A 13,405-nucleotide genomic window follows, 5' to 3' on the forward strand; every position below is an offset into this window, starting at 1 on the left:
ACAGTAGACAAGCGGTTAACTGGCCTTTATGTTGCACAGTAGACAAGAGGTTAACTGGGCCTTATGTTGCACTGTAGTCAAGCGGTCAGCGAGAGGCCGACAGGAAGTAGCCTGTATTCTGGCTTCACTTCTGTCCATTCAAACCCTACGGAGTGGCTCTTTCCACACTTCTACTGTCTCTGAGTCATCTATCTATATCAAACCCTATGGAGTGGCTGAGTCACACTGAGGGTGTTGGAGGAGGTTTAGACTAGAACGTTTTCATGTAAACAGACATACCAAATTGTTCGATTTAACCAAGCCTCCATGTTTGCTCACCGATATATCTACCTCCTCAGACCATTTGTGTGTGTTCACAACGATCGCAGTGAGCTCAACGCAAACGAAAAACTGTTCACGAACGTTTGCCTTTCTTAGCTGAGGTCAGTGGAGTGCATGACTGGCCTCTGTAGTCGCCCTCAGAAACATGAACTGCGCTGCCTGACACTGTTCCTGCATTCATTTTCTGGATGAATCTTCCGGACTCTCGGAAATGAATACAAACGAAACGACTGTCGGATATCCGTGGCGCTCGAAGCCAGTGAGGGTCAGTATCCATAGCGGGCAGAAACACGGGGAGATTCTCAGATTTTAGCCCAGAGAGGAAGCACTGCGCCGGGGCGTGTTTTTGACATTTGTTTGCATCCTTTCTTCTCTCCCTGAAGAGGGTCCTTCAAGGTTCACAGTGAGGCCATTGTAGCTGAAGGGTTTGTGTGTGTGTGTGTGTGTGTGTGTGTGTGTGTGTGTGTGTGTCTATGTGTGTGTGTGTTTGGAGAGGATCTGTGGTGGACGTCGTTTTGATTCCTGCTTGCCAGAGGCCTGGACCGTTGGTGTTTAATTCCCCCATCACATGACCACGCGCCATCAAGATGTATTTGAGGAGGAAATATAGACGTAGAAGCTACAATATGTTCCTTAAACATATACTGTAACCTTAATAAGTTAAAAATCTACATATTGTCACTTGAAATTTCACAGAGCAGCCGTTGTAGCTGAAGAGGTGTGGGAGTTGGGGGAGTGAATGGATCACTGTCCGATGTTGTGCTGATTCCTGCTCACCAGTGTTGATCCAGATGGCTGGCTGGACAGCTACGGTGTGTCTCCTCTTCACATAAGTGTCTACCGTCCAAATGCAGTGCTTCTTCAGCTCAGCTGGTAGGGTTAGGAAGGTGCTAGCATAGCCAAGGTCATGCGTTCCTGTGGACGTGCTGATGAAAATGTGCGCTGTGTCATATTCTCGCTTTGGATAAAACTGGTCTGCTAAATGAATGAACACAATTTCAATAAATAAATAGATAAATAGATAAAACGGTGTTATAAATAGCTAGCCAGTTAATACTGTAAGACATACCTTTTGAAGTTTAGAACCTTTTGTATTGTGCCATGGTAACTGTGTGAGGGAGAGTCTTTTTCGTCTGGCCTGAGCTTCTTCTAGCTTCTGATTGGTTAGGCCTCTGACTTTGTACTTCATCTAGCTTCCGATTGGTCAGGCCTCTGACTTTGAGCTTCTTCTAGCTTCTGATTGGTTAGGCCTAGGCCAATGCTTTAACGGGCATTATCACCAGTGACTGATAAGATACAGTCACTTCTCACCACCAGTGAAGCACAATAGGTCGATTCAATTGAATGTAGATAAGAGTGTCTTAGATAGTGAGATGTATAAAGCCTAAACATTACGCACACATCCCGGAAATTTGTCGCAAGACTTGCGATAGAAGACATAAAATCATAAAAGCCTGCCATTCACTGCACTTATCTAAGGGATTTTGCAGATTGATCCTATTTCCGGACAGAACATTTCAACATTAGATCTCAGGAAATCAAATGATCATATCAGGTGTGTGTGTCTGTGTGTGTGTGTGTGTGTGTGTGTGTGTGTGTGTGTGTGTGTGTATGTGATATGAATGGTCACACTTGAGGACACATTATGTGAAGATTGGGTTGTCAATACTGAAGCGTGAGGGGCAGAAATGTGTTTGTGTTTGTGTTGTGTATGTGTGTTTATGGGGGGTGTCTATGTATGAGTCTGGGTGTGTTACTCTTAAGGCCTTTGAAAGTCTCAGCGTTTGTGTGTGTGTGCGTGCGTGTATGAGTGTGTGTGTGTGTGTGTGTGTGTGTGTGACATAGTCACGCTGGAATGCACACTTGCTGTGTGAACCTGGGGTTATCATCCCTGTTGTGTGAGAGGCAAAAATAGTCCCTGACTCTTTGACCTTCCTAAAAGAGAAGTGTGCAAACGCGTGTGTGTGTGCGCGTGTGTGTGTGTGTGTGTGTGTGTGTGTGTGTGTGTGTGTGTGTGTGTGTGTGTGTGTTTGTGTGTGTGTGAGAGAGAGAGAGACCTTTCAGAGAGAAGAGCCTGAGAGGGCACAGACCTCTCACCAGGACGGGTAATTAGCTTCTAATGGAGTCTCTGGCCTGCGGGGACTTAATGCTGTGTCATCCTCACCTAGGAGTCAGAAAGTGTGACTGCGACCAGTTAGTCAGAGATATGTGTGTGTGAGTGTGTGTGTTAGATCTTTCTAGATCTTTCCTTATTACTAGATCTTTCCCCTTGTCAGTAGCTCCGTGTGTGTCTGTGTGTGTGTTTGTGTGTGTGTCTGTGTTTGTGTGTGTGTGTGTGTGTGTGTGTGTGTGTGTGTCTGTGTGTGTGTCTGTGTGTGTGTGTGTGTGTGTGTGTGCCCTAATTTCAGTCATGGGCAATGCGCAAAGTCCACTGTACATGACCTTAGGGTCATTTAATAACTTGGCAAAATCATTTTATAACATAACATATAATATATCATAACATGAGCAAGATCCCATACGCAAACATGGGCGGGTCAGCAAAATGCTGGGGTGTGTCCGCACACAGACGTGGGAGTTCCATGTCGACTAGGCGACACCTTTTTCCATGAAACTTCCGTAAATTATTTAATGTCGGCCAGACCTCCCGCGCAGGAACCTCCGTCTCCTCTGCTACAAACCGCTCCGCTTGCGACTGGAAATTTTTTTTTTTTTGTTTGTGGTTATTTATTTAAGAAACATGTCAGTGTTAATAGGGCCCTGTTGGAATCATTGTGATTGGCTGATAAATAATTACTTCACGGACTTCATTATTTAACCCATTTCTGCTTGAACGCGCCGTTCTTTTGCGTCAGTGAAATGAGCGAATGTAGGTGTCCCTGCCTATTCTCACGGCACGGTTACTGATGCGGGACACCCGTTTGCGGTGCTCGTTGCCCTATGAAATTAGGTTCCTGTGTGTGTGTTACTCACTCTGCATGTCTGTGAAAGTCTCTGCTGGTCAGCTGTTTGTATGCATGAGTGTATGTGTGTGTTCATGTACAATTTGAAAGGGGAAAAAAAAGAAACTCAACACAAAGTAAAGGTCAGTGAAAGAGAAGGAGTACATAAAAAGAAAGCGAGCCAAGAAACAGAGACAATCAACAACAGAGACAATCAACAACAGAGACAGTCAACAACAGAGACAATCAACAACAGAGACAGTCAACAACAGAGACAGTCAACAACAGAGACAGTCAACAACAGAGACAATCAACAACAGAGACAGTCAACAACAGAGACAGTCAACAACAGGGACTCTTCACAGCAATGCACTGAATTGTAGCCTGTGTGCTGTGAGGCGGTTGGAACGGCCTTGGGCACCCCAACCTCAAAGGGGTTGTTGTAAGACTTATGGCCTATGATCCATTTGCTGAACTTTATGAAGGTAGGGTAGCCAACATAACACGATACAGTTCAAGTCGAACAAGTTGAGGGGTAGACAATAGCTTGCTAAATGTAGTCAGAAGACCGTACGGTGGTTGAAACTAAAAAGATCTCGCAAATAAGCGATCACTGTGAGGCGGAGTGTAGCCTACTGCTCCAAACAAGTAGGCCTAGGACACCTACTATCACTGTGAGGCGGAGTGTAGCCTACTGCTCCAAACAAGGGGGGTATTCGTCGTAGCTCGCTAAACGGTTTAGCGAGCTAATTTTCAGGCTAAGATAAAAAACGCCCCTCTTTTTGGTTCGTGGAAGCAACTTTTGATAAATCACCATAGTTACATATCGATTAGCACTAACCTGCTCCAGGGCAGGCTAACTTAAGTGTAGCTGGATAAACTTGCCACACCCCCGGAAAAAGGAGGGATCCCATTGACCAAGGACTGATATTAGAGTTAGATTAGCGGAGGGAGAGAGTTCTTTGCGATCGCCAAGATCCATTATTCTTGTATGAGCGCTAACGATTCAGCCGACAAGGAATCATTAATTTACAAGACCTTCTCGAGTCATTTATTGCAAACACCACATTGACTGTTTTGCGCTTTTTTGCGAGTGGTACATTTTTGTAGTGTCGGTGATGCGGAGAACAAAGCACTCATAATTATATGAGTGTTATTAGTACACCATAGCATATCATTATTGTAGAAAATGATTACGGTGGACTCATGATAAGAATAGAGAGAAATACAGACAATTTATTTTCACTGCTTCAATTTATTGCATTTGTTATTAATACATTTAGTCATTTAACAGACGCTTTTATTCAAAGCGACTTCCAAGGAAATGTAAAACTACATCGAGGAAGGAGGTGGGAGGATTTGAACTAGCAACCATGCAGATGCAAACCGGTAGATGAAACCTCTGTACCAGCTGACACTTGGTGTCAGGTATTCATACATAGATATCACCATATAAACATGCCAACACACCTTGCTCTCACAGCGGTGGTGGTGTTGAATTTTGCCATGATTATGGTCTTGTATTCTTCATAAGCGTTCATGTTCATCTCCTACTCGCCAGCGGAGAAAAAAAGAGCCCTTTTCTTTGAGTTTAGAACCATTATACCGTTGGAAAATCATGGTTTTGGTGATCGACCTTTCCTGCCTTTTGAAGTAGGACGTGCACGCGCAAATGCCATGATAACTTTAGCCTGCTTGAAATTAACCACATGATTAGGATGCGGGTCAGCCGTTAACGAACCGATATTTGCTGTTCTCAATCAGCTCGCTAATCTTAACGGGCTAAAAGGCCAATTGATTAACTTAGCTTTAATCCTACGACGAACGTACCCAAGGTGCTCAAGGCAGAAAGCAATGCTGCGTGTATCCCAAGCACAATGCAAGCTGAAGGTCCCAACAAGCGATAACCCATCGCTAATCATTACAAAACAAAGCCAGCTCAGCACAGGCCTGGCAGGTCTTTACGACGACAACCTTTGAGAAAAGACACCAGTCTGAAGTGAGACAGGCTACTTATTGTGTCATTAACAGAACGCTTTAATCGCCAGTCAATAAGCTGTGATATCAATCTTGCGACCCTTGGCACTCCTTTAGGTCCACATGAGACTACATCACAGTACCATTTATTTACTATTACTATATACTATTTATTGACACATTTTTAACGTAGCCACCTGTGACGCTGGTTTGTTTAATATCGTGACAAGACTAAGAGGACAGGAACCAGGTTGCCTAACATTTAACCTTTAACCTTTAACCTTTAACATCCCACTCTTCCAAGTTAACAAGGGCATGTACGGGGGGCTTCCTCCTGTGGGCCTAGATTACATTTTCTTAAGATTACGTTCTGTCTTTTAATTGATCATGGACACGAACAAAGATCACAATGTAAAAAATATATAATGTAACACGCCATATAATGACAAACTTAAACTTATGTTTTCCCATTTGTGGAATCAATGCCACATCTGCTGTGAAAAAGGGTAAAGGTTCGATTATTGCAGTTACAAACCCACAGTGATCTCCAGTTAAACTGAACCCCAGTAGATCCGTACCATCGCTCAACACAGACAGCTAGCCCACATGGGGTCCACATTCACTCACGGGGCTCAATAACTCACCATCTTAAATGGAATTTTCTCTGTCTTCTGGAACAATCTTCCAGCTCAGTGGTTTCCACAGCCTCTGCCTCAGCAGGCCGACAGACTGTCAGAGTGTGCTGCTGTCTGTGTGATTGGCACCTCGGTGTGTGTCTGACCAGTCACGATCAATGACAGGTGTCGCGGAGCGTCCGTAGATTGAGTCCGAGCTGATTGAGGGAAGGCTAAGGAATGATCGAGTTTTAGCCTAGAGGGATTCATCAGCTTTACCACTTCAGTCCGCCATTAGACTAGACTAGTTAGGCAGGGCCTATCCTGGTCCTCCTTGTCTTCCTGTGCCTCAGCTATGCAAGCCAGGTGTTTATAACGCTGAGTTTATGGGTTTGAATCTCAGGAAGCACACATACTGCGAATACCTGAATACCTTTGCATACGGCAACGCTTCGGACAAAAGTGTTTGCTAAAGAGTGACAATTGTAGATAGATAGATAGATAGATAGATAGATAGATAGATAGATGGATAGACACTTTATTTATCCCAAGGGACATTTAGGGATAAATTGTAGCGATGTTCAAAACTTTCAGGGATGGATAAGTCCGTTTCATCTCATTTAAAATCGGACGCAAACCAAGCCATACAACTATTCAAGCCAAATATCAACAACCTTTGGTTAGGATGGAGAACTGTGCCTTTAAGGGCTAGACAAGTCAGTTTGATCTTATTTAAAATCGGACTCAAACCAAGCCATACATTAATCGAGCCAAATATCAACAACCTTTCATTAGGATGGAGAACTGTGCCTTTAAGGGCTAGACAAGTCAGTTTGATCTTATTTGTAAGCAGGAAGCATGCGTGTAGACTGGCATACATCTGCCGGTTGGCAGCATTAATGTCATGCTGCCTGGTGTATAGTGGTGTTATGGTGATTTGTGGACCAGCCTCATCCAGAGTGTCATCCACGCGAGGTGAGTCTCTCATGGGGCCCAGTGACTCACAGGTCCCTTGAGTGCCCATGTAATATTACACCATTCAAAGCGCTATTCATTAGTGGCCAGGCAAATAGGTTAAATGATGACTAGTTTGAATTAACTGAATCAATTCATTTGCTGTGCGGTTGAAGGAATGGAGTGTCCAAAATAGCTGCCGAATCTTGAATAGTTCAGAGCCAGAGGCACGCCGGGTTTGACAGAGTCAGCTGCTGAGGTATACTGCCGTAAACTCGACCGTTACAGTCAGACTGTCTGGTCTGTAGGGCGTGAGGGAAAGTCTTTGGTCAAAGGACGGTGAAAATAGGCATGCACATCCAACCTCAGCTGGCACCAGCTGGCACTGCGCTACTATAAAGTAGGCAAAAAGCAGTACGTCACAATACGTACGGGTGTCTGAATACTCAGTGGGCAATTAATAGTAGTGAAATGGTACCTTGGTCTTTGGAAAGCTTTGTATTGGTCGCCTAAAGAATGAATTGAAGAAAAGAATCAATGAGGTAGTCCGCTGTTTGGTGTGTATGTGTTACTTCTGTTGTTTCAGGCTTTGGCTTATTACCTCAAGAAACAGCAACAGCAACAGCAACTGTAAAGAACAAAACTATCTGCACAGCAACATACACGGCACACCAGTCAATATGTAATCTCACACCCATTATAAATCGACTGATTGTGTTTTTTTTTTTTCACACTAGCGACACTCCTGGAAGGGGCAGCTTGTTTATCCCCCATTTAGAATGCTATCTAGCAACCATCAGACTACCCACAATGCACTCTCAGCCTTCTGCGGTGGAGTCGAGACTCCCGGCCAACCGACAGTCTTCCTGTACAGAGCCGACAAATCCTCATTGATATCGACGACCTCTGCCTTTAGCTATGGGAAGGCAGCCAAATGTGTGGCAGAGACAAAGAGGCTAAGTCCAAATCTTTGAGTGTGTGTGTGTGTGTGGTGTGCACTAAAGTGTGTGTGTGTGTACTTGTGTGTGTGTGTGTGTGAAAAGACTGCTAATTTGGTAAGCAGTTCTCAGAGTCAAGTGCCGAGTAGGATTCTGTGTGTGTGTCTGTGTATGATTGTGTTTGTAAGAAAGAATTATAGGGGAATGTGTGTGTTGTCATTTTTTTGTGTGCGCTGCAAACCCAGAGGTAATTAGAGTTTAATTAGAGATGCACTTCCACAAGAAAATGCAAATATGATTGCGCTGCAACAGCAGTTGGCCGTTGTATACCGTAACCTATGCAATAACAAGGATGTTAACACTTACGACCTACGAAACAATGCTTCGACTCTCCTACCAGCTGTTGAATTAGCAATATATATCATCTAACAAGGCATAGGGCAGCGATTATCTAACACCAGTGATTCACTGACATTCTGGCACATGTAGGCAGACAACACACACGGTGCTATTTAAATATTATCCAGTCAGTGTTAAAAATCAGTTGATGGTCTCAATTGATCGTGTGCAATGCACCTTTCAGAGATCTATTGAAGAACGTCCTTTGTATTTGCCTTCTCTCCACAGCAAAATCAATCAAGATTCATCTTGATTCATACATTCAGGAGAATTTATTTTGGACTAGAATGTACGATCAAAAAGTTTAGAGACTGTGTCTGTAAAAAGCAAAAAACTTAAAAACTATACTTGATTTAAATTTGGCCTTGATTTAAATTTGGCCGGATAAATCAAGTATAGTTTTTAAGTTTTTTGCTTTTTATAGACACAGTCTCAACTTTTTGATGTGCAGCGATATACTGCCCCCGTTATCTTCCTCAAAATAAGAGCCTTGAGGGTTTACTTCTACACAAGAAAATGCTCTGCAGTAGTAGAGGACCACTACATGTTAACTGCACAGATCAGACATGGGAATGAAAGCAGCACACAAGAAATATTGAAAAAATTGTGTTGAACAAACTAGTCATGAAAGGTAATTCTCCTTTTACAAAACCCCATGTGAACATTTTCACATTTCCCTCATCCGTAACAATCAAATGATATTGACCACCTGTTTACCCGTGTGATACAAATAGTTGTTGGTGTGTAGTTGCAGTTTTTTTAAGCATGCAGTTGCGTGAATATTTACAATGACAGAAAATCGTGGCCTTTCAAGTGCACACACTCAGCATACCACCAGACACATACACCTTCTCTGTTCACGACCTCTGAATCGGACAAAATTGAGATCCTCAGCATACCACACTTTTGTCCAAATAGAATAGAAATAGAATAGAATAGAAAAGCCTTTATTGTCATTGTATTTGCATACAACGAAATCTGGAGCGCTGCTCCTGTTGGTGCCACGAGGGACAACATATAACACAACAACAGTACAAATAGCTAAAAAAAAGTTTTTAAGAAAAAAGCAACTTCCAAAGGCATCTGGGCCGGATGTCAAACCCGGGCAGCAACACTAGCCAATACACCACCAACACGTATTGCCCCCCCCCCCCCCCCCCCCCCCCCCCCCCCCCCCCCCCCCCCCCCCATTCATTTTCAAAGGGGAAAATAGGCAATTAAAAATGTCAATTAAAATGAAACTGGCAGACGTATCAATTTGCTGAGTACAAGCACAATACAAAGTATTAGCACAAACCTGTTAGCGCAGCAATGGAATCAATATCGTGAAAACCGTGGGAGTTGAAACGACTGCAAAATCTGGAATATTAAAAATAATAAAAAAACTGAAGAAGAACAGTGTGTGATTCCCGGCACAATACATAATTACAGAGGGAACAATCGCAGGCAATCAAAACGCAATTACAGACCTACTGCGAGGGATGACTTCAGTCATGAGACAGACGTGAGACAGACATGAGTGCAGTAATTAGTCTCCCATCATTTAATCCATCCCGATGAAACGCTCATCTCGTGAGCTTTGTTTGGTTGTGTGTTCATTCATTAAGTCTGATTCTTCGTGAACAATCTCAAGGTAGATATGTACAGTTTGGTACGGAGCCATTTGCAGTCTTTCAACAACCGCCGGTCTAGAACACTTGATTGTGAGAAGCATCTGTGTGAATGTGTGTGTTTGTGTGTCACAGATATAACGTGTCCTGTTGTCCTATCATCACTTGTGTGTTTTCTTTGGTGGTGTAGAGTGGCAGCAGCTGCCTTTATCGGTATGCAGTGAGTTGTCCAGTAGCCCCTGAAGACAAACACATTCTCTTATTTATTATGAGGATGTGTGTGTGTGTGTGTGTTGTGTGTGTGTGTGTGTGTGTGTGTGTGTGTGTGTGTGTGTGTGTGTGTGTGTGTGTGTGTGTGTGTGTGTGTGTGTGTGTGTGTGTGTGTGTGTGTGTGTGTGTGTGTGTGTGTGTGTGTGTGTGTGTGTGTGTGTGCTGTTTGGTTTAAATAGAAAACACCCTCCACCCTGTTGCATTCTGCTAAGGCATGGCGTATTCTTAGACAAGACTCTGTTTCACCCTTGAAGGTCACAACGGAAGTCCCTCAGGTAAAATACTACATTGACTCATCCAGTGGAGAGTCTTTAGTAGAACTCCTCTGGGAGCTGACAGGGCGTTCTTTGTATGGACACCGTTCACTGACAACCCTTACTTTCAACTTTTCATTTTTTTTTTTTTTTTAATACCAAATGGGTCCATGGGAAAGTTCAAATTGGAAAGTTATTGATATGATGTGTCAGAGGCCACCCTGTGCAGTCTGTTCCTCAATATGAGCTTGCTCAGTCGCTGAAAGTTAGCAAACATGTCGTTGACTTTCTCTGGAAATAGCGAACTCTCTCTCGCCAGCTGCTGAAGACTGTGCTACTGTGCATGTTAAATGTCAAGCTGAACTTCACCTCTTTCCTACTTCATCTGTGTCTCTGTCGCTTTCTCCTCCCATCTCTCCATCTCTCTGTGTCTCTCTCTCTCTTACTTTCTCACTTCATCCCTCTCTCTCCATCTGTGTGTGTGTGTGTGTGTCTCTCTCTCTCTCTCTCTCTTACTTTCTCACTTTATCCCTCTCTCTTCATCTCTCAGTTACTGTTTCCAACCACTCTCCTTTCTCTCCCTCCATCTTTCTCTCCCTCCATCTTTTACCTCTTTGTCTGTCCACCTCTCTCTTTATCTCTCACCAGCCTTCCACTCCACTCACTCTGTCTTTCTTTCTCTCTGTTTGCCTCTGTTTTTCTTTCTCACTCTCTTCTCCCGCTCCCTCGTTCTCTCTCTCCGTCCCTCTTTGGGAGTGTATTGGTTGCCAAGGAGACGCGCCATGTTTGCACAAATGAATGAGAAAACTGTGAAACTCATTACTCTCTTTCTCTCTCCCTTCCTCCCTCCCTCCCTCCCTCTATCTTTCTCACTTCTGTTCCCCTATTCCTATCCCTCGTTCTGCCACTCTTTTCCTCCCCCCTCTCTCCCTCCCTTGCCTCCATCGCAACAGCCAAACTACTGGAGTTTCAAGGTTAGTTCCTCAAACTTGTCTGAATTTGGGTTCAATATAGCTCGGGGGCCTGAATGACTGTTTGACTCCAGGGCTGTGTCTGTGTGTGTGTGTGTGTGTGTGTGTGTGTAAGGGTGTGTGTGTGTGAGGGTGTGTGTGTATGTGTGTGTGTGTGTGTGTAAGGGTGTGGGTGTGTGTGTGTGTGTGCATGTGTGTGTGTGTAAGGTTGTGTGTGTTTGTGTGTGTGTGTGTGTGTATGTGTGTAAGGGTGTGTGTAACTATGGTCAGCGCTTGTAAATGTCTGCTTCAATTTGTCTGCTTTTGGAAGTGTGTTTGTGTGTGTATGTGTGTATATGTGTATCTATGTGTCTTTCTGTGTCTATCAATGGGTATATGTGTGTGTGTGAGTTTGTGTATCTATGTGTGTGTGTGTGTGTGTGTGTGTGTGAGTTTGTGTATCAATGTGTGTGTGTGTGTGTCTTTGTGTATCTTTCTGGTTCTGGTCTTGGTGATTAGACTGAGAGATTATCACGAGAGCAGGTTCTTCTCTCCTGGTTGAGTGTGTTGCTGTGTGTGTGTGTGTGTGTGTGGGGGGGTGTTCTTCTCTCCTGGTTGAGTGTGTTGCTGTGTGTGTGTTGCTGTGTGTGTGTGTGTGTGTGTGTGTGTGTGTGTGTGTTCTCTCCTGGTTGTGTGTGTGTGTGTGTGTGTGTGTGTGTGTGTTCTTCTCTCCTGGTTGAGTGTGTTGCTGGATAAATTAATAGGAGCTAATGCAGCGACACGCCAACCATCTGTTCTGCTCCGCACCCATTATCCCACACCACCGCTGTCAATCACCGCAGACACACGCCTCACGCTCAGTGCTCATGAATACACACACACACAAATACAGACAGACACACACACAGGCACACACACACACACACACACACTGCATGAATACACACACACCCACATAAACACGCAGACAAATACAGACTGACAGACACACACAGGCACACACACTGCATGAATACACACACACACACACACACACACACACACACACACACACACAGACAAATACAGACAGACAGACAGACAGACAAACACACACACACCACCCATACACACACAAATACAGACAGAGAGACACACACACAGGCACACACACAGACACGCACACACTCACTTCATAAATACACACACCCACACACACACACACACACACACACACACACACACACACACCCTACTGTAATTACTGTAACACAAACTGACTCTGGGGTGGAGCTGGTCTGTTGGTCTGCTGGTCTGCTTCCTGGGCCTGCATCTCTGTGAGTGCATCTCTGTGAGTGCAGTGCATGCTGGGGAATTTCACTGCAGTTTCCACTCATCCTCACCTCCCGGAAACATTTTATCACTCTGTCGCTCCTCCTGCACTGTTTCTCTCTCTCCTTCTCTCTCTCTCCCTCTCTCTCTCTCTCTCCCTCTCTCTCTCTCTCTCTCTCCCTCTGCCTCTTCCTCTCTATCTCTCTCCCTCTCTCCATCTTTCTCTCTTTCCCTCTCTCCTTCTCCCTCTCCCTCTCCATCTCCCTCTCCCTCTCTCTCTCTCTCTCTCTCTCTCTCTCCCTCTCTCTCTCCCTCTCTCTCTCTCCCTCTGCCTCTGCCTCTTCCTCTCTATCTCTCTCCCTCTCTCCATCTTTCTCTCTTTCTCTCTCTCCTTCTCCCTCCCTCTCTCTCTCCCTCTCCCTCTCTCTCTCTCTCTCCCCTGCAGAGCCTGTGCTGTGTGAGGAGGATTAGCAGGCTGTCTGAGGGCTGCTGCTGCTGCTGATGCTGCTGCTGCTGCTGCTGCTGCTGATGCTGATGCTGATGCTGCCTCAGACAGCTTCTAACAGTGAAAGGGACCTGGGCTGGTTCTAGATGGTTCTAGATGGTCTAACAGTGAAGGAGACCTGCCTGGTTCTAGATGGTTCTAGATGGTCTAACAGTGAAAGGGACCTGGACTGGTTCTAGATGGTCTAACAGTGAAGGAGACCTGGGCTGGTTCTAGATGGTTCTAGATGGTCTAACAGTGAAGGAGACCTGCCTGGTTCTAGATGGTTCTAGATGGTCTAACAGTGAAAGGGACCTGGAGTGGTTCTAGATGGTTCTAGATGGTCTAACAGTGAAGGAGACCTGCCTGGTTCTAGATGGT

At 44.7% G+C, this 13,405-nt stretch overlaps 1 protein-coding gene across 1 annotated transcript in view; it reads left to right on the forward strand.

Moving 5' to 3' along the window:
• The window catches only part of zgc:114120 (uncharacterized protein LOC619267 homolog), a 63,152-nt gene that overhangs the window by 10,603 nt on the left and 39,144 nt on the right, over positions 1-13,405 (forward strand). Inside the window, exon 4 of the mRNA XM_031561592.2 lies at positions 11,229-11,253. Within this exon, the coding sequence (XP_031417452.2) occupies positions 11,229-11,253 (25 nt within the window). The remainder of the gene's footprint in view (positions 1-11,228; positions 11,254-13,405) is intronic.

Source organism: Clupea harengus, chromosome 23, assembly GCF_900700415.2.
Source record: "Clupea harengus chromosome 23, Ch_v2.0.2, whole genome shotgun sequence".
Taxonomy (NCBI): domain Eukaryota; kingdom Metazoa; phylum Chordata; class Actinopteri; order Clupeiformes; family Clupeidae; genus Clupea; species Clupea harengus.